Source organism: Odocoileus virginianus, chromosome 2 (genome assembly GCF_023699985.2).
Source record: "Odocoileus virginianus isolate 20LAN1187 ecotype Illinois chromosome 2, Ovbor_1.2, whole genome shotgun sequence".
Classification (NCBI taxonomy): Eukaryota; Metazoa; Chordata; class Mammalia; order Artiodactyla; family Cervidae; genus Odocoileus; species Odocoileus virginianus.
In genome coordinates, this window is record NC_069675.1 from 69,699,312 (window position 1) to 69,726,301 (window position 26,990).

Sequence of the window (26,990 nt, forward strand, 5' to 3'; positions counted from 1 at the left end):
GTGGTGTTGGAGAAGACTCTTGAGAGTCCCTTGGACTGCAAGGAGATCCAAGCAGTCCATCCTAAAGGAGATCAGTCCTGGGTGTTCATTGGAGGGACTGATGTTGAAGCTGAAACTCCAATACTTTGGCCACCTGATGTGAAGAACTGACTCATTTGAAAAGATCCTGATGCTGGGATAGATTGAGGGCAGGAGGAGAAGGGGATGACAGAGGATGAGATGGCTGGATGGCATCACTGACTCGATGGACATGAGTTTGAGTAAACTCCAGGAGTTGGTGATGGACAGGGAGGCCTGGCGTGCTGTGGTTCACGGGGTCGCAAAGAGTCGGACATGACTGAGCGACTAAACTGAACTGATACAGATATAAAGAAGGAAGAGTGATAAATACAGATGATACAGATTGCAAATAATGGAAAAGCAAAAGGAAGTTTATCATTAGTGAAATAGAGGCACTGGAGATTGAGGAGATGGCTGGCTTCTCCTATCTTAATTTACTTTAGTGTAGCACTTTGATTTACAGGTACTACTATAATCATTACATCACTTCTACTTCTATCTTTGTAAGAACACTGAAATGCTCCAAGAGACTTATACATGGCTGTACAGCTAGTGAATGATAAACTTGATGGTTGAACCCAAGGCTTGGGACCTTCAGGTCCTTTGTCTTTGCCCTGTGAGTACTGGTTTGGATTGCTTAAAGAATAAATTGCAGACAGAACCGTTGATCACCCCACTGTGGTTCTGGTGCCATCTACAGTTTTCTTTCTTTAACAGCATGTCGTTTGGCCTTTAAGGCAGTACAAAGTTGCTTTTTTTCTGTGCCTTCCCTTCCCCTCCTTTAAAGAACTGCAGGATGGAGAGACATGCGGAGTCTCTGATGCACCTTGATTTTACTTTACATGACACTGGAAAGTCCATCTCTCCATAAAAATGCAAGAGGACCTGGCTGGAGAATGTGCCTGAGATATATTTGGAATGCATTTGGAACTGACATTATAGATTGCTTTGTATCAATAGATTACTTATTGCCTTAGTGTATTTGTTTCCTATTGTGGCCTTTCCACAAACAACATCTGAAACAATACAAATTTATGATCTTACAGTTATGGACATCAGAAATGAGTCTTATTGGGCTGACATCAGAGGTATTGGCAGGGCTGAGTTCATTCTGGACACTCTAAGGGAGAATCCATTTCCTTGTTTTTTCTAGCTTCCAGAGGCTGCCTGCATTTATTGACTTCTTCATAGCCAACAGAGTGGGTTCTCATGCTGCCATCTTCTGGTTCTTTTGCCTTTTTCTGCTCCTTTTTAATTACACTGTATAGCTGAATAATCCAGGCTAATCTCCCTGTATTAAGGTCAGCTAATTAGCCACCTTCATTCTATTTGCATCCTTTATCTCCATTTGCCATATAACCTAACATACTCAATTTCTGGGGACATGGACATCCTTGAGAGGCCATTCTTCCAACTACCACATTTAGTATCCAGATAATTATATGACCCTTGGACTGCAAGGAGATCCAAGCAGTCCATCCTAAAGATCAGTCCTGGGTGTTCATTGGAAGGACTGATGCTGAAGCTGAAACTCCAGTACTTTGGCCACCTCATTCGAAGAGTTGACTTATTGGAAAAGACCCTGATGCTGGGAGGGATTGGGGGCAGGAGGAGAAGGGGACGACAGAGGATGAGATGGCTGGATGGCATCACCAACTTGATGGACATGAGTTTGAGTAAACTCTGGGAGTTGGTGTTGGACAGGGAGGCCTGGCGTGCTGTGATTCGTTGGGTCGCAAAGAGTCGGACAGGACTGAGCAACTGAACTGAACTGAACTGAATCATATGACCTGATAATTGAAACAAAAAAGATACAGTAATAGTCACAATAATGATCTGTAACACTTTGTTCTAATTTTGGTTTTCTTGTTGTAAACTCCAGCTTCCTTATATTATAGAAATTCATGAATTTCATGAATTTGAACAAACTCCAGGGGATAGTGGAGGACAGAGGAGCCTGGCATGCTGCAGTCCATGGGGGTCACAAAGAGTTGGACACAACTTAGCGCCTGAACAACAAAACAACAAATAGAAGTTCTGTTTTGAAAATAATTAATTGTGAAATACGTTTTTCTTACAGGTTATATTTGCCGCAGTTTTACAAGGTCTTCTGTTTTGCTGAGTAAGTTTGATTTCTCAATGACATGTTTTCATTGCTTTTTATACTTATTTAGCCATAAACTTGTTTACAAATAAGTTTTCCTTCTCTTTTTAGCCAGAACCCATCTTAACTATGGAGTCAAAGGGGATGTGGCAGTTATCCGAATTAACTCACCCAATTCAAAGGTACCTAATTTAATTTACTGCAGTTTATTTTTACTCACTGCATTCATTAATGCATTCCTGAATGGCAGAGAAATAAATCCACCAATTTGGCACTAATCTTGTTGTATTAGTTTACAGTTTTGATAGTTAGAGTTTGAGAACTTGCCCACAGGATGCAGTTTTCTGCAGCAGACATCCTTGTTTAAGAATTCTTTCTAGTTCACTGGAGGTGTCAGATTAACATCAAGGATTAACAAAAGCCTTCTGTTACACTGTAGAATTATAAGATGATTTGTTAGATAAGAAGCCAAGTGCAAGCTTTGTTTATAAGAGTATTGACCTACTTGTCCTAACTATGAGGTTCTTATGTCAATTTTCTTAACCTGCCTTACATGAGTCATTACTTGTAGTAAATTGACTGAGTTAAATGTCATTAAGGTTCTTGAGGGCCTTGAATGACTTGGTGCAATTCATGTTATCAGAAATCAAATCCCACTCAAAGTGGAGCTTCATTTGTTTTTGGCAACTTCAACAAAATATGAAGCATTAATCCAGTCTTTTGCCAAGAAAAGCTATATTTGAGGAGCTCACTCTTTCCCCCCACCTAAAGTTGCTGTAAAGATTTCTTGTTTCAGAAATCTTGTTACCAGAGACCTAAATGAAGTAGGAGGACCTAGATGCAAGCAATTAACAACTAACACAAATTAAGGAAAGTAAGAGCCAGTCCCTCTCCCTCGAGTGAAGTTGGCATTTACTGAGCAGTGATTCAGACTTATGGTATTTTTTCAGTATTTTCTAAATTAAGCATTTTTCCTGAACACAAACATAACAAATGCCTATGGTCAGACATTTGAAAGCAATTAAGAGGAAAATAACTGTCATTCATACTCCAAACCCCAAAATAACCACTTTTAACATTTAATCCAATTTCAGCAAACAGTATTCTAAAAATTAAGATCATACTATTTGTCTAATTTTGATTCTTTTTCCCCTTAACATTATACAAATGTTTTTCCATGCTGATAAATGTAGACTTACTTTATAGCCTGCATTGATTCAAACTCTTAGAAATATGAGTTCCTCCTTTAAGGAGAACTATTTTTAGAGGGAGGCATTGGCCAAAGCACCTGAATAAACAGCTGCTGGCTTGTTGGTTTCTTTATTTCCTGTTTCTTAAAAGAAACTGTTAAAACAGTATATTTCTCCTGGGTAAATATATTTCCTGTAATCAAAATAGTATTGGGTGGTGGTTTGTATATCTGCTACTTCAAATTTAAACACTTAGATTTATGTGTATTTCCCTTCGGCAGGTGAATACTCTAAGTCAAGAACTGCATTCAGAGTTCATGGAAGTAATGAATGAAGTCTGGTCTAGCAGTCAGATCAGAAGTGCCGTCCTTATCTCAACAAAGCCAGGCTGCTTCATTGCAGGTGCTGATCTCAAGTAAGTTTCAGAAAATTTGAAATCACTTTTTATCTTGGCTAATGGTATGTTTTTTAGGCCTTATCATTTCTCATTTGAAAAGAAAGTAGAAGTAAATTTTCTCTGAAAGTTACTTTTTGTGTGTTATTTTCATGAATATAAATAAAAGTGATAAAGAAAGGACTTGTTGCTTAAACCTTATAAGACTGAATCCAGCCTTTCTTTAAAGAAGTTGAAAGTAGTTCAAGGAGCACTATTTGAGTAGAATAAAAAAATTACTATAAAACCAAACTAACAATGAGATGCCCTTTTTTTCTATCAGACCAGCAAACATTTAAAAGTTTGAAAATATTATGTTAGCAAAGACTTGGGAAAATGAGAAAGTTGAGTGTTACTAGTAGGACTGAAAATTGGTATAGCCACCTTGGAGAACAATTTGATAAAATTTAGTAAAACTGAAAATACACGTATCATATAATTAAGAGATACCTCTTCTAGGTATGTATGCTGGAAAAATCCCAGGCTTTGTTTTTAAGGACCCATACATGCATAAGGATGTTCAGTCCTGTGTAATTTACAATAGTGAAGAATTTGAAACAAGCTGTCAGCCATGAGGGAAATAGATAAGTAAATGTGGACTATTCTTAAGATAAAATGCTACAAAAACAATTCAAAGGATCTAACTAGATCTACAGCGTAATGTTAGAACTCAAAAATATAATGTTAAATTAAAAAAACAAAGCATCTCGCAAAATATTTGGTACAATATATAGTTTATATAAACATTTTAAAACAACACATAAAATACTTCTCTGTATTATTTATGGATACAAATACATAGTTGGTCTGAAGATTGTACTTCAAGTATATGATAATGGATGTTTCAGAGTAAATGAAGTAGCTGATAGAACCTGAGAAGGTCAGAGAATACCAATACAACTAATATTTTATTTCTTTTTTTTCATGATATTTTGTGTATACATATATATATATATATATGTATATATATATATATATATATAACTTTTTTACACTTTAAAGCAAAAATAAGGAGAGATGATATCTTAGTGTTTGTTTAATGGGTTAAAATGTTGACATTTGTTAATTCTGTAAAAAATAGGTATTTGTTTTATGATTCTTTTTTTGCAGTTTAGGCAATGATAGCCAGCATTATTGGCTTAGTAATTTGTATTTAACGTACTTGTATATTTTTAAACTTTGTTCAATATGGCTGTGAGGAGATACCCCACGTCCATGGTAAGAGAAACCCAAGTAAGACAGTAGGCGCTAAGAGAGGGCATCAGAGGGCAGACAGACTGAAACCACAGTCAGAGAAAACAAGCCAATCTGATCACATGGACCACAGCCTTCTCTAACTCAGTGAAACCAAGCCATGCCGTGTGGGGCCACCTAAGATGGATGGGTCAGGTGGAGAGGTCTGACAGAATGTGGTCCACTGGAGAAGGGAATGGCAAACCACTTCAGTATTCTTGCCTTGAGAATCCCATGAACAGTATGAAAAGGCAAAAAGATAGGACATTGAAAGAGGAACTCTCCAGGTTGGTGGGTGCCGAAATAAGGGAGAAATAACTCCAGAAAGAATGAAGGGATGGAGCCAAAGAAAAAATAGCACCCAGCTGTGGATGGGACTGGTGATAGAAGCAAGGTCCGATGCTATAAAGAGCAATATTGCATAGGAACCTGGAATGTTAGGTCCATGAATCAAGGCAAATTGGAAGTGGTCAAACAGGAGATGGCAAGAGTGACCGTCGACATTCTAGGAATCAGCGAACTAAAATGGACAGGAATGGGTGAATTTAACTCAGATGACCATTATATCTACTATTGTGGGCAGGAATCCCTTAGAAGAAATGGAGTAGCCATCATAGTCAACGAAAGAATCTGAAATGCAGTACTTGGATGCAATCTCAAAAAGCACAGAATGATCTCTGTTCATTTCCAAGGCAAACCATTTAATATCACGGTAATCCAAGTCTGTGCCCCAACCAGTAACGCTGAAGAAGCTGAAGTTGAACAGCTCTGTGAAGATCTACAAGACCTTTTAGAACTAACACCCAAAAAAGATGTCCTTTTCATTATAGGGGACTGGAATGCAAAAGTAGGAAGTCAAGAAACACCTGGAGTAACAGGCAAATTTGGCCTTGGAGTACAGAATGAAGCAGAGCAAAGGCTAATTGAGTTTTGCCAAGAGAACACACTGGTCCTAGCAAACACCCTCTTTCAACAACACAAGAGAAGACTCTACATGTGGACATCACCAGATGGCCAACACCGAAATCAGATTGACTATATTCTTTGCAGCCAAAGATGGAGAAGCTCTATACAGTCAGCAAAAACAAGACTTGGAGCTGACTGTGGCTCAGATCATGAACTCCTTATTGCCAAATTCAGACTTCAATTGAACAAAGTGGGGAAAACCACTAAACCATTCAGGTATGACCTAAATCAAATCCCTTATGATTATACAGTGGAAGTGAGAAATAGATTTGAGGGACTAGATCTGATAGAGTGCCTGATGAGCTATGGATGGAGGTTCGTGACATTGTAGAGAGGGATCAAGGCCATCCCCAAGAAAAAGAAATGCAAAAAAGCAAAATGGCTGTCTGAGGAGGCCTTACAAATAGCTGTGAAAAGAAGAGAAATGAAAGCAAAGGAGAAAAGGAAAGATATACTCATTTGAGTGCAGAGTTCCAAAGAATAGCATGGAGAGATAAGAAAACCCTACTCAGCGATCAATGCAAAGAAATAGAGGAAAATAACAGAATGGGAAAGACTAGAGATCTCTTCAAGAAAATTAGAGATACCAAGGGAACATTTCATGCAAAGATAGGCTCAATAAAGGACAGAAATGGTGTGGACCTAACAGAAGCAGAAGATATTAAGAAGAGGTGGCAACAATACACAGAAGAACTGTACAAAAAAGATTTTCACGACCCAGATAATCATGATGGTGTGATCACTCACACTTACCTAGATGTAGACATCCTGAAATGTGAAGTCAAGTGGGCCTTAGGAAGCATCACTACAAACAAAGCTAGTGGAGGTGATGAAATTTCAGTTGAGATATTTCAAATCCTGAAAGATGATGCTGTGAAAGTGCTGCACTCAGTATGTCAGCAAATTTGGAAAACTCAGCAGTGGCCACAGGACTGGAAAAGGTCAGTTTTCATTCCAGTCCCCAAAAAAGGTAATGCCAAAGAATGCTCAAACTACCACACAATTGCACTCATCTCACATGCTAGTAAAGTAATGCTCAAAATTCTCCAAGCCAGGCTTCAGCAATATGTGAACCGTGAACTTCCAGATGTTCAAGCTGGTGTTAGAAAAGGCAGAGGAACCAGAGATCAGATTGCCAACATCTGCTGGATCATCGAAAAAGCAAGAGGGTTCCAGAAAAACATTTCTGCTTTATTGACTATGCCAAAGCCTTTGACTGTGTGGATCACAATATACTGTGGAAAATTCTGAAGGACATGGGAATACCAGACTGCCTGACCTGCCTCTTGAGAAACCTGTATGCAGGTCAGGAAGCAACGGTTAGAACTGGACATGGAACAACAGACTGGTTCCAAATAGGAAAAGGAGTACATCAAGGCTGTATATTGTCACCCTGCTTATTTAACTTCTATGCAGAGTAGATCATGAGAAATGCTGGGCTGGAGGAAGCACAAACTGGAATCAAGATTGCCGGAAGAAAGATCAATAACCTCAGATATGCAGATGACACCACCCTTATGGCAAAAAATGAAGAACTAAAGAGCCTCTTGATGGAAGTGAAAGAGGAGAGTGAAAAAGTTGGCTTAAAGCTCAACACTCAGAAAACGAAGATCATGGCATCCAGTCCTGTCACTTCATGGCAAATAGATGGCGAAACAGTGGCTGATTTTATTTTTTTTGGCTCCAAAATCACTGCAGATGGTGATTGCAGCCATAAAATTAAAAGATGCTTACTCCTTGGAAGGAAAGTTATGATCAACCTAGACAGCATATTAAAAAGCAGAGACATTACTTTGTCAACAAAGGTCCATCTAGTCAAGGCTATGGTTTTTCCAATAGTCATGTGTGGATGTGAGAGTTGGACTGTAAAGAAAGCTGAGCGCCAAAGAATTGCTGCTTTTGAACTGTGGTGTTGGAGAAGACTCTTGAGAGTCCCTTGGACCACAAGGAGATCCAACCAGTTCATCCTAAAGGAAATCAGTCCTGGGTGTTCATTGTAATTGAAACTCCAATCCTTTGACCACCTGATGAGAAGAGCTGACTCATTGGAAAAGACCCTGATGCTGGGAAAGATTGAGGGCAGGAGGAGAAGGGGATGACAGAGGATGAGATGGTTGGATGGCATCACTGACTCAATGGACATGAGTTTGGGTAGTCTCTGGTAGTTGGTGATGGACAGGGACTCCTGCTGTGCTGCGTGCAGTTCATGGGGTCACAAAGAGTTGGACGTGACTGGACTGAACTGAATATTGTGTACTCTTCTTTGTTATGTACAGCAATTAGAAATTTATAAATACTCTATTTTTTTAAAAAAAAGCAGAGTTATCTACACCAAGGACTTTTTCTTTTGGCTTGGTTATATCAGCCTAGCAAGACATTGATATACCCAATAGTAGCCACCTAAATCCTTAGGAAAATACTTGCAGCTTCTGTGAGGCTAGCTGAGCCATTCCCAGCACACAAAATGACAGGAAATCAGTTATCTTTGATCAAAAATGAAAAACTTGCAGCTTAAATGTGTTCAGAAACAGTTAAGTAGCAAATGAAGCAATCTGAAATTAAAGGATGTTGAGGAAACACTGTTGTAAGAGAAGCTTTTTTCTCTGTCATTTCCACTGATGTTCAATCTGAAAGCTACCTGATAATTAAAATGTTTAATCTGATCATGAAATTATTTACCAGAAGATGGTTTGTAATCTAATGATTTGCTATCAAAGCAGATATAGATTATCACCATGTTTTGTTCATGTTCCCTGAATTCTATAGAGAGATGATGTCACTGATATTAGTGCTGTCTGAGAAAAAATCATTCTTCTTAAACTTCTGACTATTTGAAGACTCACTGCCAAATATTGATATATGGTACAATGAGGTTATGGTGGATGAAGTACTGAATAAAATGAGTTATAGTTTTATCTTTGTTTTTGGTTTTTTTTTTTCTGTTCTCTGCTTTCATGTTTACTGCAGCATGTTAAATGCTTGCACGACCTCTCAAGAGGTAACACAAATATCACAAGAAGCACAGAAAACGTTTGAGAAACTTGAGAAGTCCACAAAGCCTGTCGTGGCTGCCATCAACGGATCCTGCTTAGGAGGAGGACTTGAGGTACAGATTTTTTCCAGAGTCAACGAGACACAGGCCAGCTCATTGTTGGGATCCACCAACTGCAAACCTTTAGGCCACTGTTTTGCCTTAAAAAAAGCTCTTGAGGGCGAGTCAACTTTTTCTGAGTCATTAAACTTCTGGATAGGTTTTTAGTCTTAGTCTCATGGCACTGAGCGAGCAAATCAGAGTAGCACGTTTTCATTTATAAATTGAGAAGAGTTGAACTAGATCCCTAAGTTCCCTTTCAGTTCTAAAAAACCTTGTTCAAGTGTGCAAGGCAGAAATTCAGAAGTGCAGTTCGTGCTCTTGAGCTACTTTAGTTGAGACAGTTAGCATATAGTGTATGTCATGTGTTCTGTGTGTAGTAATGATGAATAACACAAGGTCTGAGAGAGGAGATACTTACCAGACTGGAGCATATAGAAAAGAAGAAGGGGGAGGGGACATTTTTTGGACATTTATCACGTGCTGGGTTCTATACTAGCCACTTTCACGCATTAATTAAGGAAAGCTGTGTCTGGTTCTAAAAGATAAGCAGAATTTGATTAACCAGAAAACAGTGGCAAAACATTCCACATGTGGCATGATGTGAGCAAAGACAAGGATAACAAAGTCTAATTAGGATACCATAAGTAGGCCTGCTTGACTGAAGAGTCTTTATGGGGTATAGGGCTTCTAAACCTGCGATACCTATATAATTGTATGTGCATTTTTCTTTTGAGAATTTCCATACTTTTCAGCAGATTTTCAAGGGAATCTGCAGCCCTAAAAGAGTTTAATAACTTAGGGAAGAGAAATGAAGGAAAGCCAGAAAGGTTAATTCTAGAAAGCATCAAGTGCCAGCCTAAGGAATTTCAGTTTATTCTGTGGGCACATTCCTGCTTTATAAGTAATTTTTATACCCGCACATATCCTAAAATGCTATAAAACTACATTTTTTAACATTCTAATTCTCCTTCATTTGTTTGAAGCTTGCCATTTCATGCCAATACAGAATAGCAACAAAAGATAAGAAAACAGTATTGGGTTCCCCTGAGGTCTTGCTTGGAATCTTACCAGGAGCAGGAGCCACACAAAGGCTGCCCAAGATGGTGAGTTTAAGATCTCCATGTGAACTTGAGATCCTCAGTCCTATGTATCTGTTTGATCTATTTCCTGTTGTTCAGAAGGTATTGTATGTGTACTCATGGTAAAATTTAGAAACCAAATAAAATATGAATATATGAGATCAATGTCTGTTTATTTTTTTAATTCCTTAATCAAGATGATTGATCATGGGCCTTTGTTAGTCCCTAAAGAAGGGAAGAGATGAATAACATACATGTCTTGCTTTCTGAAACTTACAGTTTAATTTGTTCCTTCTCTGCACAGTACCATCTTACCAGCTTTTCAGATCCTTGGATCTTATCTCATGATAACTGTAAGAGACAGACCTTTTTTTTTGGCTGCACAGCATGTGGAATCTTAGTTTCCTGACCAGGGATCAAACCCTTGACAGTGGAAGTACAGTCTTAACACTGGACCACCAGGAAAGTCCCTGGAATATCTCATTGTATTCTATAAAACCAAAAGGGTACCATCCAGCTTTTGAACTGTTAAGAAGGGGAAGGACAGTGAGACCTGGAGGCTACAGAGCAATCTTAACATCAAACATGAGGACTGCCTGAACCTCATAGCCTCTGGCACTATAGATTCTTCAGGAAAACAGCACTCCACAGAAATGCTCTTTGGAGAGAAATTAATATGAGTTGGACACAGAAAAATGGGAAAGCTTATGGTATTCATTCTGATAATAGTGTATATTTCTTCATAGAAATTGTCAAGGGATTTATTGAAAGAATGAATATGCCTATATGTGTGTAAAAAATATAGCTGAGTTTCTTTTGTTATTGTTGGAAGAGGCGGGTATTTCCATCCCCTCCCAGGGATTGAACCTGGGCCCCCTGCACAGGTTGAGAGTGCAGAGTCTCAACCACTGGACCACCAGGGAAATCCCAAGTCTGAGATCCTTTGTAAAGACATTTTCAAAATGATGAAGTTTCTCAAAGTCTACTAATTCCAGTACAGGAATTTTAAATATTATACAAATGATAGAGAAGAAACTCAAAATGATGTAATTGTACAATTTTAGAAAACATGAGTTTTTTTTTCTCCACTTTATCAATCCATAAGACAGAAATCCTACATACTGAATTAAACAAGATATATAAAGACATTTTCACTTCAAGTGGAGGTTTCTAAAACTAAAAGTTACCTAAATGTGTATCAGTGTATAAAATTTCATTATTTGATATATAGCATGAAAATCTGGTTTGACTTTTCTTATTTTAATATTTGGCTCAGTTGTATGATTTGTAAATTGTAATTGTCACTCTGATATTTTTCCCCTTCTACTCGAATCCTTGCTTCCCTGTTAGGTGGGTATACCTGCTGCTTTTGACATAATGCTGACTGGTAGAGGCATTCGTGCAGACAGAGCAAAGAAAATGGGACTGGTTGACCAACTGGTGGAACCACTGGGTAAGTGTTAACATGACTCAGAATTGAGCCTTATGAAGTTATATATTTTCTTAAAGTGCTGATATCTTGAATATTGGTTAAAGTGAAATTCATATACTTAAGAAATGAGTCATTTGCATTTCTCTACTGATGAACAATATTGAGTATCTTTTCCTGTGTTTATTGGCCATCTGCTGTATGTCTTCTTTGGAGAAATGCTTGTTTAGATCGTCCACCCACTTTTTGACTGGGTTGTTTGCTCTCCTGATATTGAGTTGCATGAAGGTGAAAGTGAAAGTCTCTCAGTCGTGTCCGAGTCTTTGCAACCTCATGGAATTTTCCAGGCCAGAATACTGGAGTGGGTAGCTGTTCCCTTCTCCAGAGGATCCTCCCAACCCAGGGGTCAAACCCAGGTCTCCCGCATTGCGGGCAGATTCTTTACCAGTTGAGCCACCAGGGAATCCCAGGAATACTGAAGTGGGTACCCTATCCCTTCTCCAGTGGATCTTCCTGACCCAGGAATCGAACCAGGGTCTCCTTTTTTGCAGGCAGATTCTTTACCAACTGAGCTATCAAGGAAACTCCTTCATGAGCTACTTGTACATTTTGGAGATTAATTCTTTGTTGGTTGCTTTGTTTTCAGTTATTTTCTCCCATTCTGAAGGTTGTCATTTCATCTTATTTATATTAATAGTTTCCTTCACTGTGCAAAAGCTTTTAAATTTCATTAGATCCCATTCATTACATTTGTTTTTTATTTCCATTACTCAAGGAGGTGGGTCGAAGAGGATCTTGCTGCAACTTATGTCAGAGAGTTCTGTTTTTCTCTAAGAGTTTTATAGTTCCTGTCCTTACATTTAGGTCTTTAATCCATTTTGAGTTTATTTTTGTGTATGGTATTAGAAAATGTTCTAATTTCATTCTTTTACATGTAGCTCTCCAGTTTTTCCAGCACCACTTACTGAAGAGGCTCTCTTTCCTCCATTGTAGTTTTGCCTTCTTTGTCATAGATTTCTTGACCATAAGTGTGCAGATTTACTTCTGGGCCCTCTGTCCTGTTCCATTGATCTATATTTCTGTTTTTGTGCCAGTACCATACTGTTTTGATGACTGTGGGGTCTTTTGTGTCTCCATGCAAATTTTAAGATTTCTTTCTTCTAATTCTCTGAAAAGAGCCATTGGTAATTTGATAGGGATTGCATTGAATCTGTAGATTGCCTTGGGTAGTATAGTCTTTTTGACAATATTGATTCATCCAATCCAAGAAAATGGTATATCTTCCCATCAGTTTGTGTCATCTTCAGTTTCTTTCATTAGCATCTTATAGTTTTTAGAGTACAGATCTTTTGTCTCCTCAGTTCCCTACCTTTTTTCTGAGACTTCGGCCTCACATATGTTAGAAGCTCTGTTTTTCTTTTTCATTCTGTTTATATTTCTTTGCCATATATTCAAGTTTCCTGATTTTTTTCTTCTTCATTATATAATTTGCTATTAATCCAATCACCTGTATTTTTTGTTTCAGGATTGTTTTTTTCTCATATTTAGAAGTAACATTTGATTCACTGTTAAATCTTCAATTTTTCCTTATTATGTTTCTGTTTTCCTCTATCTTCTTGAACATACAGCATGAATTTACAGTAACCTTTCTAACCTTTGTATCTGCTTATTCTGTCTTTCCATTTTCTGCATCTGTTTCTATCAGTCAATTTGTCTCCTAGCCATTTTTTTCTTACTTTTTTTCATGCCTTTATGATGGCTGTCTCCCTGACCTCAGATAGTTTCCTCTAATGCACGTGCAGAATGATAACTTGGCCAGAGTTTCAAGGGGCCCCTCTGTAGGTCTCTGAAGCGCTTCTTTTCTGTAGCAACTGATCTCCCATATTCTTCCATAATTCCAGCATTATGACGTCCATGGACCCTGTGCACTTCTGTTATTCGGCAGTTAGTGACTTCGTTTGTTTTTTGTCTCCTCCACAGAGGCTGAAAATAGGTGGATGTCTTAATGGAGAGATTGGTTGTATGTCTGTTGCAGGTCTCCCCCTCTGTTGGTATTTTCTTTCCTGCACACCGTGAGGTTGCACCCGATCGCCTTGTCAGCCCCAGCCTCCTCTCCCTCCGGTGTGGCTCTTAAAAGCTTTTGGTTGAGAGCCTGGTGGGTGTGTATTTTCAAAGGCTGTAAAAACAACCTTTGGGGTTTTTGAGTCGAGCTCTTTATTTTCCTCTGTTCAGTAAGTTTGGTGTCAGGCAAAGGCCTCAAGTGAAAAATCAGTTGATGTTTTTGGCAAGTTCCTCTCTCTGTAGAAGTACTGCTATGCTAAACATTATGACGCTGTGAGAGAATACACTCTAGCTTCCAGCCTCTTGTACCACTTTAGAACTTCACAGATGTTCCATGGGGGAAAACTAGCCTTGTGTTTGATTTTTTCTAGTTCTGACCTATTGTTATGTGACCACCAAAAGCTCTGATCATTTCACGTTCCCTCAAGTAGCATCCTTCTGCCTGAGCCACATCCAGTCCTCAGCCTATGCCCAAAAGCATCACGTGCCTGCAGAAAAGAGAATGTCCACAGTTCACCTCTGACAGGCTCTTCCCTCTCTGGAATTCTATTTATATAACCTTTGTTGCTTCCACAGCTCTCCAGTATCTTTACAAAGTGATTTTGCAGTTGACTTTTTTTTCCAGTTTTGCAGCGAGAATACAAGTCTCATGAGACATAATACATCCTCCTCAGAAGTGGAAGCCAGATTTACTGGGCTTAAGATTTGTTTTCTCCCTGGAATAGGTTGTTGCACCTTTGCTCAGTGTGACTTCTCTTTTTGAGTCCATAGTTCATGACACTGCCACCCACCAGTTTCTAGTTTGTCTTAGCTGCACTGAAAATAGGTACGAGTCTTCAGCTTTGGTTTTCCTGGGATTTTGCCCACCTGGGGCTGAGCCAAGCCTGACTGACATTCCAGTCTGTTGTGTTCATCTTTACAGGACCAGGAGTAAAACCTTCAGAGGAACGAACAATTGAATACCTAGAAGAAGTTGCAATTACTTTTGCCAAAGGACTAGCTGATAAAAAGATCACTCCAAAGAGAGACAAGGGATTGGTAGAAAGTGAGTGTCATTATTAAAGAACAAAAACACAACTTCTCTCCAGGGGAATTTAATTTGACTTGCTATAAATTTGAATAAGGAAAAGATAAGTGCATTGTTTACTCTTAAGTGTAAACTAAGCCTTAGAGGGTACAATAACTCTGCTCTAAGCCCTAGTCCTGGGCCTTACATTGTTAAAGACATTTTCAGAAAAAACTTTTTATTTTGGAAAATTTAAAGCAATACCAAAACGGAATAATATAATTGTGTAATAAATACCATGTACCCAACACTCAGCTTTAATACTTATCAACTTACATTTAAAGAAGTGCTTAGGTTGCAATTTAGATTGTGTATATAGAGTAAAGAACAGTTCTTTCAGAGAGCTAGAATCACTGCATTTTTGTGGAGTTTACAGAACAAACTAATAATGGAGGCTGGGCCCTTACCAGTAAGAAGCTAATAGCATTTTACCTTACAGAATTGACATCATACGCCTTGAGTATTCCATTTGTCAGGCAACAGATTTACAAAAAGGTGGAAGAAAAAGTACGAAAGCAGACCAAAGGCCTTTATCCTGCACCCCTGAAAATAATTGATGTGAGTCTTTACGCCATCCTCCAACATCTCTCATGCTTCTTCCCTCTGTCTAGAGCAGTACTCTTTATTGCCATTCTTTCTTTTTTTTTTTTAATTGCCATTCTTTCTGCACCATGCATGCCAGCACTAAAGTTCTTCATGCTGCTGTCAAAATACTTAACTAAAAATAACACATGAGCATAGCAAGCTATGAGGATTTACATAAATGGATATTTGGGGGAAATTAGTACCAGGCATACTTTTTAGTTAATGAGCTTAAAACTACCAGTTATAAACCAGGAAAGAAACCTATGTCTTATCAGTATAATAAGGCCAGTAAAATACCAGACATTAATTAAGAGGTAGTCGAAACAAAATTAATGGCTCTATTTTGTCCTTAGTCAAAACTATGATCATTACCTAAAATATCTCATCGACTCTCCAATGCCACAATTATGAAAAAGATGTAATGGTATAGAGAAGCTCTGGAAAAGATAAGGGAGGATACTTAAAATCATCACAGAGTTGAATAAATTTCTGTCTAAAGGTAGACTTTAAAAGTTATAAAATCTTCAATCTGGAAAGTCTAAGCTTTAAAGAGCATATGATCAAAGACTTCAGAATTGGAGACTGAATTGGTCAGCAAATATATTTTGAGCCAAAGACACCAAAGTACATTAGTTATGAAACATGGTCCCCTACCCTCATTCACCTAACAGTCTGAGTTGGGGAGATTGAACACATATATGGGGTAAGGCAGATGTCAGGATGAAGGGTGGTATGCAGCTGCAGGGGGTTAATGCCAGATAATCAGGATAGAGGAAAATTGCTAAATTCACTGAGAAGGGAACAGTCCCTCTGAGCCAGAGAAATTAGGTAGAGCCTCATGGAATTTGACTTGAGCCCTTAAAAACAGGCAGAGAGTAGATGAAAAGAAAATAGTGCCAGGTAGGGATGGGCATTTGAATAAAGTTACAGAAGTTGGAAAGCATGAGGCTCCTCAAGAAACTAAACAAGATCAATTTTTGTGGAAGGATTATGAAATGTCTTCAGGCAGGCAGACTGAAGCTGTATTTTAGAAGATAATGATTTAAGAAATTTGACCTTTGTCCTATATAGGTCATAGAGAACCATCTTCATGGTGGTGAGTAAAAATGAATTAGAAATAGACAAAGTAGAACAATGAACTAGGAAACTATGCATAATTCAGACTTGAAGTTTGAATAAGACCCTGAGATAGAATAGTAAAAGTGAAAATATGAGGGTAGTAAGAGACTTGCCAAAGAGAGTTCAGTTTTAGAAGTGTTGAGATTAGATATTTCAGGAAGTTCAGGCAACAGTAGTTTGGACAGAGAAGTCAGTTAAGGATATAGATTTATTTTTTTAATCATCAATAAATTATGGTGATTGAGTACACAGTTATTTCTTTTATACTTGCCTTTGTACTTAGGATAGTACTTAACCCCAAATGTTAAATTGGATTTCACAGAGATCATGATTAACGTGGTAAACTAAATGATGTTACTGAGGACAGATGAATGGAGAGGGAGAAAGGGCTGAAAGTGGAACTTAGGGGACCTGCTCATATTTGAAAAACAGGAGAGGAGCTGGACGAATAATTTGAGGAGGAGGGAAGAGGAAATGATAAACCTGTTATTGAACTCAGAAAGGGGGTGACAACAACTCTTTCTCTGACAAAATAACAATTCAAAGGATAAGGAGGTAGAATTTGAGCTGTGGAACCTCTGTATGCTTTTCATTTTGTGACCTTAATTCTCCTTCCATTTTATTTCCTTCCATTTTATGCTAGGTTTAGCAGTAGCCTCAGAGATGGAGAATTAATTGTCTTAAGCAATAAGGCACTCAATCCTCTTCTCTTTCTCACTTCAGTTTAGACTTCTGACTTACTTTTTGAAGACTAACAACACTAGCATTCTTTCTTCAGCATTATTGTACATTTCAACAGTCCATTCCAACAAGGAACAAGTGCTCTCTATGTTTTTTAGGTAGTGAAGACTGGAATCGAGCAAGGGAGTAACGCTGGCTATCTCTCTGAATCTCAGGTAAAATTATTTCCTTTCAGTGTTTTACTATTGGAGACAGGAAAACCAAGATCTAAAATGCTGTGTGTAAAACTGCAAAAAGAAAAACTATTCAAAGTCTAGTAAAAAAAAAAATGTTTTCTTCTGGTGGTTGTCATTTCTTCCAATTAATCTCACTGAGCCAGTAGATGCTGAGAAAACCATAGTAGTCCCCAGATGTTGGGTTGGACAAAAACTTCATTTCAGTTTTTCCGTTAAGATGTTACGGAAGGACTTCCCTGGTGGTCCAGTGGTTAGGAGTCCACCTGCCAATGCAAAGCACACACGTTCAGTCCCTGGCCTAGAGGGATTCCGCAGGCCGTGAGGCAGCTGAGCCCACGCACTGTGGAACCCGTGAGCCGCAGCTGCTGAAACCCGCACACCCTAGAGCCTGTGCTCCGCAGCGAGAGAAGCCCCGCAGTGGGGAGCCAAGCACTACAGCGAGAGCGTACCCCCACTCGCCGCAACTGGAGAGAGCCCATGCGCTGCAACAAAGACCTAGCACAGCCAAAAATAAATTTTATATATAGAGAAATTAAAGCCATTTAAAAGATGAGAAAACCCCAACAAACTTTTTGGCCAGTCCAGTATTTGAACTTGCTCTCAGTGACAGCTTCCCTTACTTCCCTTGTGGCTCAGCTGGTAAAGAATCTGCCTGCAGTGGGGGAGACCTGAGTTCAATCTCTGGGTTGGGAAGATACCCTGGATAAGGGAAAGGCTACCCACTCCTGTATTCTGGCCTGGAGAATTCCATGGACTATACAGTCCATGGGGTTGCCAAGAGTTGAACATTACTGAGCAACTTTCAGTTTTCACTTTTGCTCAGTAACAAGGGTATAATGAGGAAAAGCAGAGACAGAGTTATAATCCTTTCAAAAGGAATCCTTTGGACTTTTTGTTCTGTAGTTGGGCTGGATTCGTTGTGACATAATGAATACACTGGTAGGGAAATACGATTCTTACTTGTTAGGCCTACAGATAAAACTGAATCCCAGCCTCCCTTTGGTAAACTAAAAGGGAAATTTTTGCACCCACTAAAACAAGAAAACCGAGTGACTCAGGAACCAACCTTACCCCTTCCACTTCCTAACAAGTTGCTGGATATCAGATTTTAATGGATTCAATTGCTTTGAAGTTTTAAGCAATCAGTGAAGGATGATTCAGTTCACTTCAGTCGCTCAGTCGTATCCAGCTCTTTGCAACCCCGTGAACCGCAGCACACCAGGCCTCTGTCCATCACCAACTGCCGGAGTCTACCCAAACCCATGTCCATTGAGTCGGTGATGCCATCCAACCATCTCATCCTCTGTCATCCCCTTCTCCTGCCCTCAATCTTTCCCAGCATCAGGGTCTTTTCCAATGAGTCAGCTCTTCGCATCAGTGGCCAAAAAATTGGAGTTTCAGCTTCAGCATCAGTCCTTCCAATGAACACCCAGGACTGATCTCCTTTAGGATGGACTGGTTGAATCTCCTTGCAGTCCAAGGGACTCTCAAGAGTCTTCTCCAACACCACAGTTCAAAAGCATCAATTCTTCGGCGCTCAGCTTTCTTTATAGTCCAACTCTCACATCCATATGTGACTACTGGAAAAACCATATGACTAGATGGACCTTTGTTGACAAAGGAATGTCTCTACTTTTTTTTTTTTTTTAATGTCTCTACTTTTAATATGCTGTCTAGGTTGATCATAACTTTCCTTCCAAGGAGTAAGCATCTTTTAATTTTATGGCTGCAATCACCATCTGCAGTGATTTTGGAGCCCAAAAAAAATAAAATCAGCCACTGTTTCACCATCTATTTGCCATGAAGTGACAGGACCGGATGCCATGATCTTCGTTTTCTGAGTGTTGAGCTTTAAGCCAACTGTTTCACTCTCCTCTTTCACTTCCATCAAGAGGCTCTTTAGTTCTTCATTTTTTGCCATAAGGGTGGTGTCATCTGCATATCTGAGGTTATTGATCTTTCTTCCGGCAATCTTGATTCCAGCTTGTGCTTCCTCCAGCCCAGCATTTCTCATGATCTACTCTGCATAGAAGTTAAATAAGCAGGGTGACAATATACAGCCTTGATGTACTCCTTTTCCTATTTGGAACCAGTCTGTTGTTCCATGTCCAGTTCTAACTGTTGCTTCCTGACCTGCATACAGGTTTCTCAAGAGGCAGGTCAGGCAGTCTGGTATTCCCATGTCCTTCAGAATTTTCCACAGTATACTGTGATCCACACAGTCAAAGGCTTTGGCATAGTCAATAAAGCAGAAATGTTTTTCTGGAACCCTCTGCTTTTTCGATGATCCAGCAGATGTTGGCAATTTGATCTCTGGTTCCTCTGCCTTTTCTAACACCAGCTTAAACATCTGGAAGTTCACGGTTCACATATTGCTGAAGCCTGGCTTGGAGAATTTTGAGCATTACTTTACTAGCATGTGAGATGAGTGCAATTGTGTGGTAGTTTGAGCATTCTTTGGCATTACCTTTTTTGGGGATTGGAATGAAAACTGACCTTTTCCAGTCCTGTGGCCACTGCTGAGTTTTCCAAATTTGCTGACATACTGAGTGCAGCACTTTCATAGCATCATCTTTCAGGATTTGAAATAGCTCAACTGGAATTCCATCACCTCCACTAGCTTTGTTTGTAGTGATGCTTCCTAAGGCCCACTTGACTTCACATTTCAGGATGTCTACATCTAGGTAAGTGTGAGTGATCACAGCATCGTGATTATCTGGGTCGTGAAGATCTTTTTTGTACAGTTCTCCTGTATTGTTGCCACCTCTTCTTAATACCTTCTGCTTCTATTAGGTCCATACAATTTCTGTCCTCTATTGAGCCTATCTTTGCATGAAATGTTCCCTTGGTATCTCTAATTTTCTTGAAGAGATCTCTAGTCTTTCCCATTCTATTGTTTTCCTCTATTTCTTTGCATTGATCGCTGAGGAAGTCTTTCTCATCTCTCCTTGCTATTCTTTGGATGATTGCTTTCCAGGAATAGAACAAAAGATATCTGAAGAACTCAGGACAAGTTCCAGAGAAAACATTCTTTATCCTGAGTTGCTTACCACAGTGCACTCTTATGAATTCCTTTATGTTATCACCAAGCACAACAACACATGTATACATATGTATACATATGTACACAAAGATTGAAGCATATTTCACAAAATAATTAGCCTGTACACTGTATTCAGTATTTTCTGTCTGTTCTACTTATTACACTGTGCTAAATTCATGTCCACTGATGGATTTCTGCCTGTAGTGTGAAAAATCACTGACTTACTGAGTAGAACCTACTTTACCAAGATTAGTAGAACATTGTTTCATGTTCTATTCATACATGAAGGCAGCATTATTAGCAGGGATTCCTTCTTTGAAATGCTATTTGTAACCATGTAATTGAACCTGTAGATTCTAGTAATGATGATGGTAATAGCCAAAACCCAGTCATTTTACGAGTGCTCTCATTGACTCCTCACAACAGTACTGTAAAATAGGTATTGTTTTTCCCATTTTAAGAATGAAGAAAGCTTCACAACTGGGAAGTGGCAGGGCCAGGCTTTAAACTGATTTCTTCCAAATACAGATTCTAAATCTCATGCTCTTATCCACTAACTTGAGATTTGTTCTCTGTAAACGTTAAGATACATTTAAAGTGGTAGATATCACATGGCGCAGCATACTACCTTGGAAAGAGAACTGAAGTTGGGAGTCATACTGCCTGGGTTCAGGTTCGCTTTCTGCCCCTTTGAAGCAGGGTGGCTTTGAGCAAGGTCACTAAATTTCTCTGAACCTTCTCTTCCCAATCTTTAAAATGAGAGTGATGGTTGAGATAATTGGTCCACTCTAGTTCCATGATAAAAGTTGCCACACCCTCTGATGTAGAGAATCTTGAGAGCTCAGTTATATCCAAAACCTTGCAAAGCAAATCGTCAAAAGTGCAGATGAGGAGAGTGAGAGAAAGACACTTGGCAGGAGGTGACCGACTTCTGCAGCTCAGGACCTGAGGCTTTGCACATGTTGCCCCTGCTCTGCAGAGAAACTGTCCCGAAGGAATCCACGTCTCCAAGACTGGGAAGCTCTACCTTTTCTTCCCCTTTACTTTCCAGAGATTTGGAGAGCTCGCAATGACCAAAGAATCAAAAGCCTTGATGGGACTTTACCGTGGTCAAACCCAATGCAAGAAGAATAAATTCGGAGCTCCGCAGAAGGAGGTTAAGTAAGTTCAACTCTGCCTAGGAAGTCGCTGTGGATTTCAGCACATGCTAAGCTCATTGATGCCTCAGTCTTGCCCTAAACCGCTTTTGCCCTGATCGGTATAGACCCCTATCCTACCATGGACTTCATGGCTTTCAGAGTTGTGCTTGTGCTGAGTTTTCTCCAGACCTCTCTGTTGTTGTTTAGTCCCTCAGTCATGTCTGACCCTTTTGTGACCCCATGAACTGTAGCCCGCCAGGCTCTTCTGTCCATGGGATTCCCCAGGCAAGAATACTGGAGTGGGTTGCCATTGCCTTCTCCAGGGGATCTTCCCAACCCAGGGGTCGAGCCCATGTCTTCTGCATTAGCAGGTGGATTCTTTACCACTAAGCCACCTGGGAAGCTCTCCAGACTTCTCTAATGGCTCCTATAGAGGCATTTTTGTGTCACCATTGTTGTCCCCTGGAAATCTGGTTTTGGTTCTCCCTTCCTAAACCAAATACACACACTGTGTCCTGATTGATGACCTTGTCTATCCCTGTGACTTGAGATACCATCTCTGGGAATTCATACTTTTCCCTCATTAAAAAACAAAGCCTTAGAAATTCTCTGGTGGTCCAGTGGGTAGGACTCCAAGCTTCCACTGCCAGGTGCCTGGGTTCAGTCCTTGGTTGGGGAACTAAGGCCTCAGCACAGCAAAAAATAAACAAAACCATAAAGCCTTATTCTCGCTGCTAAAGGCTTGTCCTTTGTTTCGCCTGCAGCCTAAGTATTTGAGTCCCCTTACCTGTTTCCTATCTATTCTGTTTAGCGAGGCTTTCAATGTTATGCTGCCTAAATAGCTCTTCAGCATCTGAAGTTTAATAATGTCCCTAAACTCACCCTCTTGCTCAGTGGTTCTTAACCTGGGCACTGTTGCCACCAGGGGACATTTGACAATGTCAGGAGACATTTTTAGGTGTCACAACTGGGGAGGGAGGGATGGGACGGGCGTCTGGTGGCCAGTGGCCAGGAATGTTGCTCAACATCCTGCAGTACATAGGAGAGCCGCACAACAAAGTAACCAGTCCAAAATGCCCGTGGTGCCAAGGTTGAGAAACACTGTCTAGCTGAATTACACAAAGGGGCTTGTGAAAGCAGCTAATGTTACTTCCTTCTCCTGTACAATCTTCTCTCACCTTTAATGAAATTCAGATCTAAAACAGAAGAGGAAATCAGTAAGAAGTCCAGGTGAGACAGATAAGATTCTTGCCAAGAGGACTGATTTCCAAACTAGAATATGAAATACAGTCTTCACTGCTTGTCTAGCACACATGGTGATCGGTATCTATCTGTTATCAGTCTGTATCAATCGGTATCAATCTGCCTGTGAACCACCAAGTATCACATTCAGTGGCTGAGAGCAGTTACTTCCATTTTGCACTGGAATGATGATAGCCACTTGAATCTGTACTTCTTCACACATTCTATAAAAATTTACCATTAAATTTTAAATTATAAATATTTACTTTTAAGAAACCTAGTTAGCCACTCCAAACTCCTATTCTGGTCTGCCTGTAACTCTTACTGTTTTATGAAGGGAGTATGCGATACCACCCAGAGAAGCTGTTACTGTATACCAATGCATGGAAAAGACAGGTAGCATGCATATGAAACCCATGGAAGAAGAAACAAATGAGATTCAAAATACTTAAGCTTATGAAAACTCTGCCCCCAAAACCACCACAGTGCAAAAGAAAACTGTAGCAGAATGCTCCCAGACTTGAATTCTGTGACCTTAAGTAAATATTTGCAGATAAGAAAAAGAATTACTTTGAATCAAAAATTCAAAAACTCAGAACTAAACAGACAGAAAAACAGGATGATGTAAGAGTTGACCTAACTTGGGGAAATAAATTGAAGGAAAAGATAACAGCATGTTAGAAATGAAGAATAAATTATAAGGTATGCAAGGCAGACTTAGGTTGAACTGAAAATTTAATAAATTGAAGAAAGGGCATCCCCCTTCCTGCTTCCCTAGTGGTCAGTAATAGTTCCACTTCTGTTTCTCTAGGCCTCTTCCCCTTTCCCTTGGGGGGTAATTTTAATTCCTTACCTGTTTTCTCTTTTCATAAAATAATTTTTTATACGAAGAATGCATTCTTACTATCCTTTTTAAGAAAAACTTTTTAAAATTCTAGATGAATCTGTTTTGTGTTTATGATTTGAATGTTTTATTAATAACATAAAAAGGATCTATCAGTATGGATCCTATAACTTGCTCTTTTTAGTCAATGGTACAACTTGGGGGAGAGACTGTGTATGATGGTTACATACCAGTTAACTTGTTCCTTTTCATCGCCTCCTGATGGACTGATGCTTGTTCCCAGTTTTTTCATTATTGTAAACATTACATGACTCTTCATCCTAGCATATCATCTTATGCACAAGTCCATTTCCCTGGAATAGATAGTAGAATTACTGGGCCATAGAGGATAAAGGATACAATTTTTGGTTTTAATGTATTTGACCTCCTCTATAGGGCAAAGTATACTTAGCAACTAAACCACCACCACCACCACCACCATACTTCTATCAGCCACGCATGAAAGAACCAGTTTTTTTACATCCTCGCCTTCATATTTACTTTTTAAACTTTTGCCAACCTGATGGAGAGAGTGTCTTGTTTTAATTTGCATTTCCCAGATTATTAGGGAGATTGGGCATTTTATTGGCAATCTGTCTTCTTTTGTGAATTGCTTTGTATAAACCCCGGCCCATTTTATTGGGTTGTTATTATTGATATGTGTGTTCTTTATAGTTCCCTAGTAGCAATCTTTTGTCTGCTATGCAGGTTGCAAATTTCTTCCTCTTCTATGGTTGTCTTAATTTTTGTGGGGTCATTTCTCAAGAAAATTTTTTAATTTTCGATGCAGTAAATATATGAACAAGTTTTTCAGCTCCTATTCTTTATATTTTTCTACCCTATTTTTCTCAGGTTCTCCAGTTACTTAACACGCACCATGTAAAATATGTGTATTATCACAAAACTGCATTTGAAAGATGCTCCCTGGAGTTGAAATTAGGTTTCCTTTTCAGGTCTTGAGTAAGATTTTTGAATATCAGAATTGTTAGGAATGAAGCAGCTCTAATTTAGATCTGCAGTGCTATAAACTTGGGCTTCTTTTATGAAGGAAGTTGTTCTGAAAATTTTTTTTTAGTTACTAATGGGAAAATGGCATATTGTTCCAGAGCAATGGAAAACTAAAGAGTCATCAGACATGAATTCTGTCCCTCAGAAAGCTTAGAATTTAGTTGAGGAGACAAAAATAATGTACATGAAAGCCATTCCAGAATAATATGGTATAAGCCAAACGGTTCTGATAAGTTCCAGAGGAATTCAGGGCTGGAAAAGGCAGTCAGACGCATGTATGGAGGTGTTTGAGGGAAGTATTTTGAACCAATCCAGGTAAAGCGTGATAAAGGCACAGATTTCAGGAGAAATGAAAGATGACTGGAAAATGGCAAAATCACTAACAAGTAAGTAGTTGAAAAGAGAATTAGTCTTTGGGCCCATCACTGCAAGTTGGCCTTTGTTTGAAGAAAAGTATTCATGAATTTAAGCATAATCTGGGTTGTTTTGTTTTGTTTTCAGTCATCTCGGGAATGATTGAAAATCAGTATAATTCTTTTTAGGTAAACCAATTCTTTTAGACCTAATGGATTTTTGCATTTAACTTTAAAAATCTTTCATTTATGAAAGGTGTCTTTGTAGATAAAAATGATTTTAAATACTTTATTGTTGTCGCTGCTTTAGTTGGTTTATTGGATGATAACCTGGGCAATCCCACTTTTTACTGAATTAAAAGCTTTTATCAAAAGTCATTTCATCCTTTCCTTTCAGGCAGCTTGCTGTTCTTGGTGCAGGGCTGATGGGAGCTGGCATTGCTCAAGTCTCCGTGGATAAGGGCCTACAGACCATACTTAAGGACACTACACTGCCCGCGCTGGGTCGAGGACAGCAGCAGGTGTTCAAAGGGTGAGCCTGCTCTCTGCCTTTGCTGGGAGAGTAGAATGTGTTTTGATTTTCGCCATCACAGTTTCCTTTTTCCTGAACATGATCTGTACTGGATACTCCACAGTTAAGTCTTATATCTTTGATTTTGAGAAACACTAATTCCTTCTTTCACTTTTTTTTTTTGCTGTTGTTGCAGACAATGTTATTATAAATCATTAACATCATTGGGGTCTATAGTCTTTGAGTGCAGAAGAGAAAACCTTATATATTAGATGTTTTAAATATCATGTATGTTATGCTTTGGTATCAGACTAGAAATTGCCATATTTGTGAATTTTAATTGCTGTATTGTTTTAGAATATTCAAACAGCATGACTGTGTGTGTCCATGGAGAGAACTGAGATTTGGGATATGAAGAAACGTGTAATTGCATTCTGAAGATAGGGCTGGGATCTGCACTTGTGAGCCTCGTATTTCTTGACTGGCATGACCATGGAGAAGCAGTTAACTGATTTGGCTCCATAGTGTCTGGATCTTATGAACTGTGTCTACGTCTTCCCTCTGAATTAATAAAAGGGGAATATTACTCTCCCTCTTGCCCATCCCCCTTCTCATAACCCACCCCCACCCCCATAATGCTGAGGGGAAAAGTGGAACAGTAAACTTCGCAAAACTGGGAATCAGTTTCAGCTCATTTCTCTGCTCCAGTGTAATGGACTGTCTGAGGCTGGCTGCACTTTGACTGTCTTACATGTGACTTTTAGCTGAGTGAGCTTTTTGTTTCTTAAATGAATTATGTAGCTTACACATGTTTTTACCCCTTTTCTGCAGAGAGGCTCATATATTGTTGCCATAATACCATGCACCACCTCACAGGTTTAATCATGCTGGCAGATAGCCACTATCTTAATGTCAAGGTAGCAAGGTGCTGAAGTAAAAGAGATTCAGAGCTCAAAAATGGCACGTGCTTGGTAACCATTGCCCTGAGGCCAGCATGCAAGTGTTCCCAAACAGCGTTTCATTCTGTCACCCAAATGAGAAATTGCTGCTCTAGAGTAACCTTTTCTCCTTGATCTCTTTTGGATCCAGCTGTCCTGGGTTTCCCTTTTTGCCTTAGAAACATCAGGCTCTGGTGAGTGCCCCTCACTGCACTGTTGACTCAGGACATACACATCTCCAGTCCTCCCTTAGGAATAGTTCCATTAGGCATCAGAATTAGAGCAACTAATAATGCTTTGAACATTCACAGGCATCTTGTTTGCTGATTGCCAACATAGCTGCCAGAAACCAGGATGTTTGAATCCATACTTTAAGACTTTGACTGCTACTTTGAACTTACCACATGGCTTTTTCTTTTGCTAGGGAAACTAATGAATGGATTGCAGCTTCATTCTTAATTCAGAGGAAAACTCTAGGTCATTTATTCTGAAAGTGTGGTCAGAGTGAAACCTAAAAGAGCCTGTTTTCCTTGGCAA

At 39.3% G+C, this 26,990-nt stretch overlaps 1 protein-coding gene across 2 annotated transcripts in view; it reads left to right on the plus strand.

Moving 5' to 3' along the window:
- HADHA (hydroxyacyl-CoA dehydrogenase trifunctional multienzyme complex subunit alpha) overlaps window positions 1-26,990 on the plus strand; it is a 41,793-nt gene that overhangs the window by 3,639 nt on the left and 11,164 nt on the right. For both annotated transcript variants that reach the window (XM_020913846.2, XM_070450672.1), the window contains exons 2-12: window positions 2,141-2,182; window positions 2,276-2,346; window positions 3,636-3,769; window positions 8,954-9,092; window positions 10,064-10,183; window positions 11,510-11,612; window positions 14,572-14,694; window positions 15,155-15,273; window positions 17,259-17,315; window positions 21,431-21,540; window positions 25,402-25,536. In XM_020913846.2, coding sequence (XP_020769505.1) covers window positions 2,141-2,182; window positions 2,276-2,346; window positions 3,636-3,769; window positions 8,954-9,092; window positions 10,064-10,183; window positions 11,510-11,612; window positions 14,572-14,694; window positions 15,155-15,273; window positions 17,259-17,315; window positions 21,431-21,540; window positions 25,402-25,536 — 1,153 coding nt within the window. The remainder of the gene's footprint in view (window positions 1-2,140; window positions 2,183-2,275; window positions 2,347-3,635; window positions 3,770-8,953; window positions 9,093-10,063; window positions 10,184-11,509; window positions 11,613-14,571; window positions 14,695-15,154; window positions 15,274-17,258; window positions 17,316-21,430; window positions 21,541-25,401; window positions 25,537-26,990) is intronic.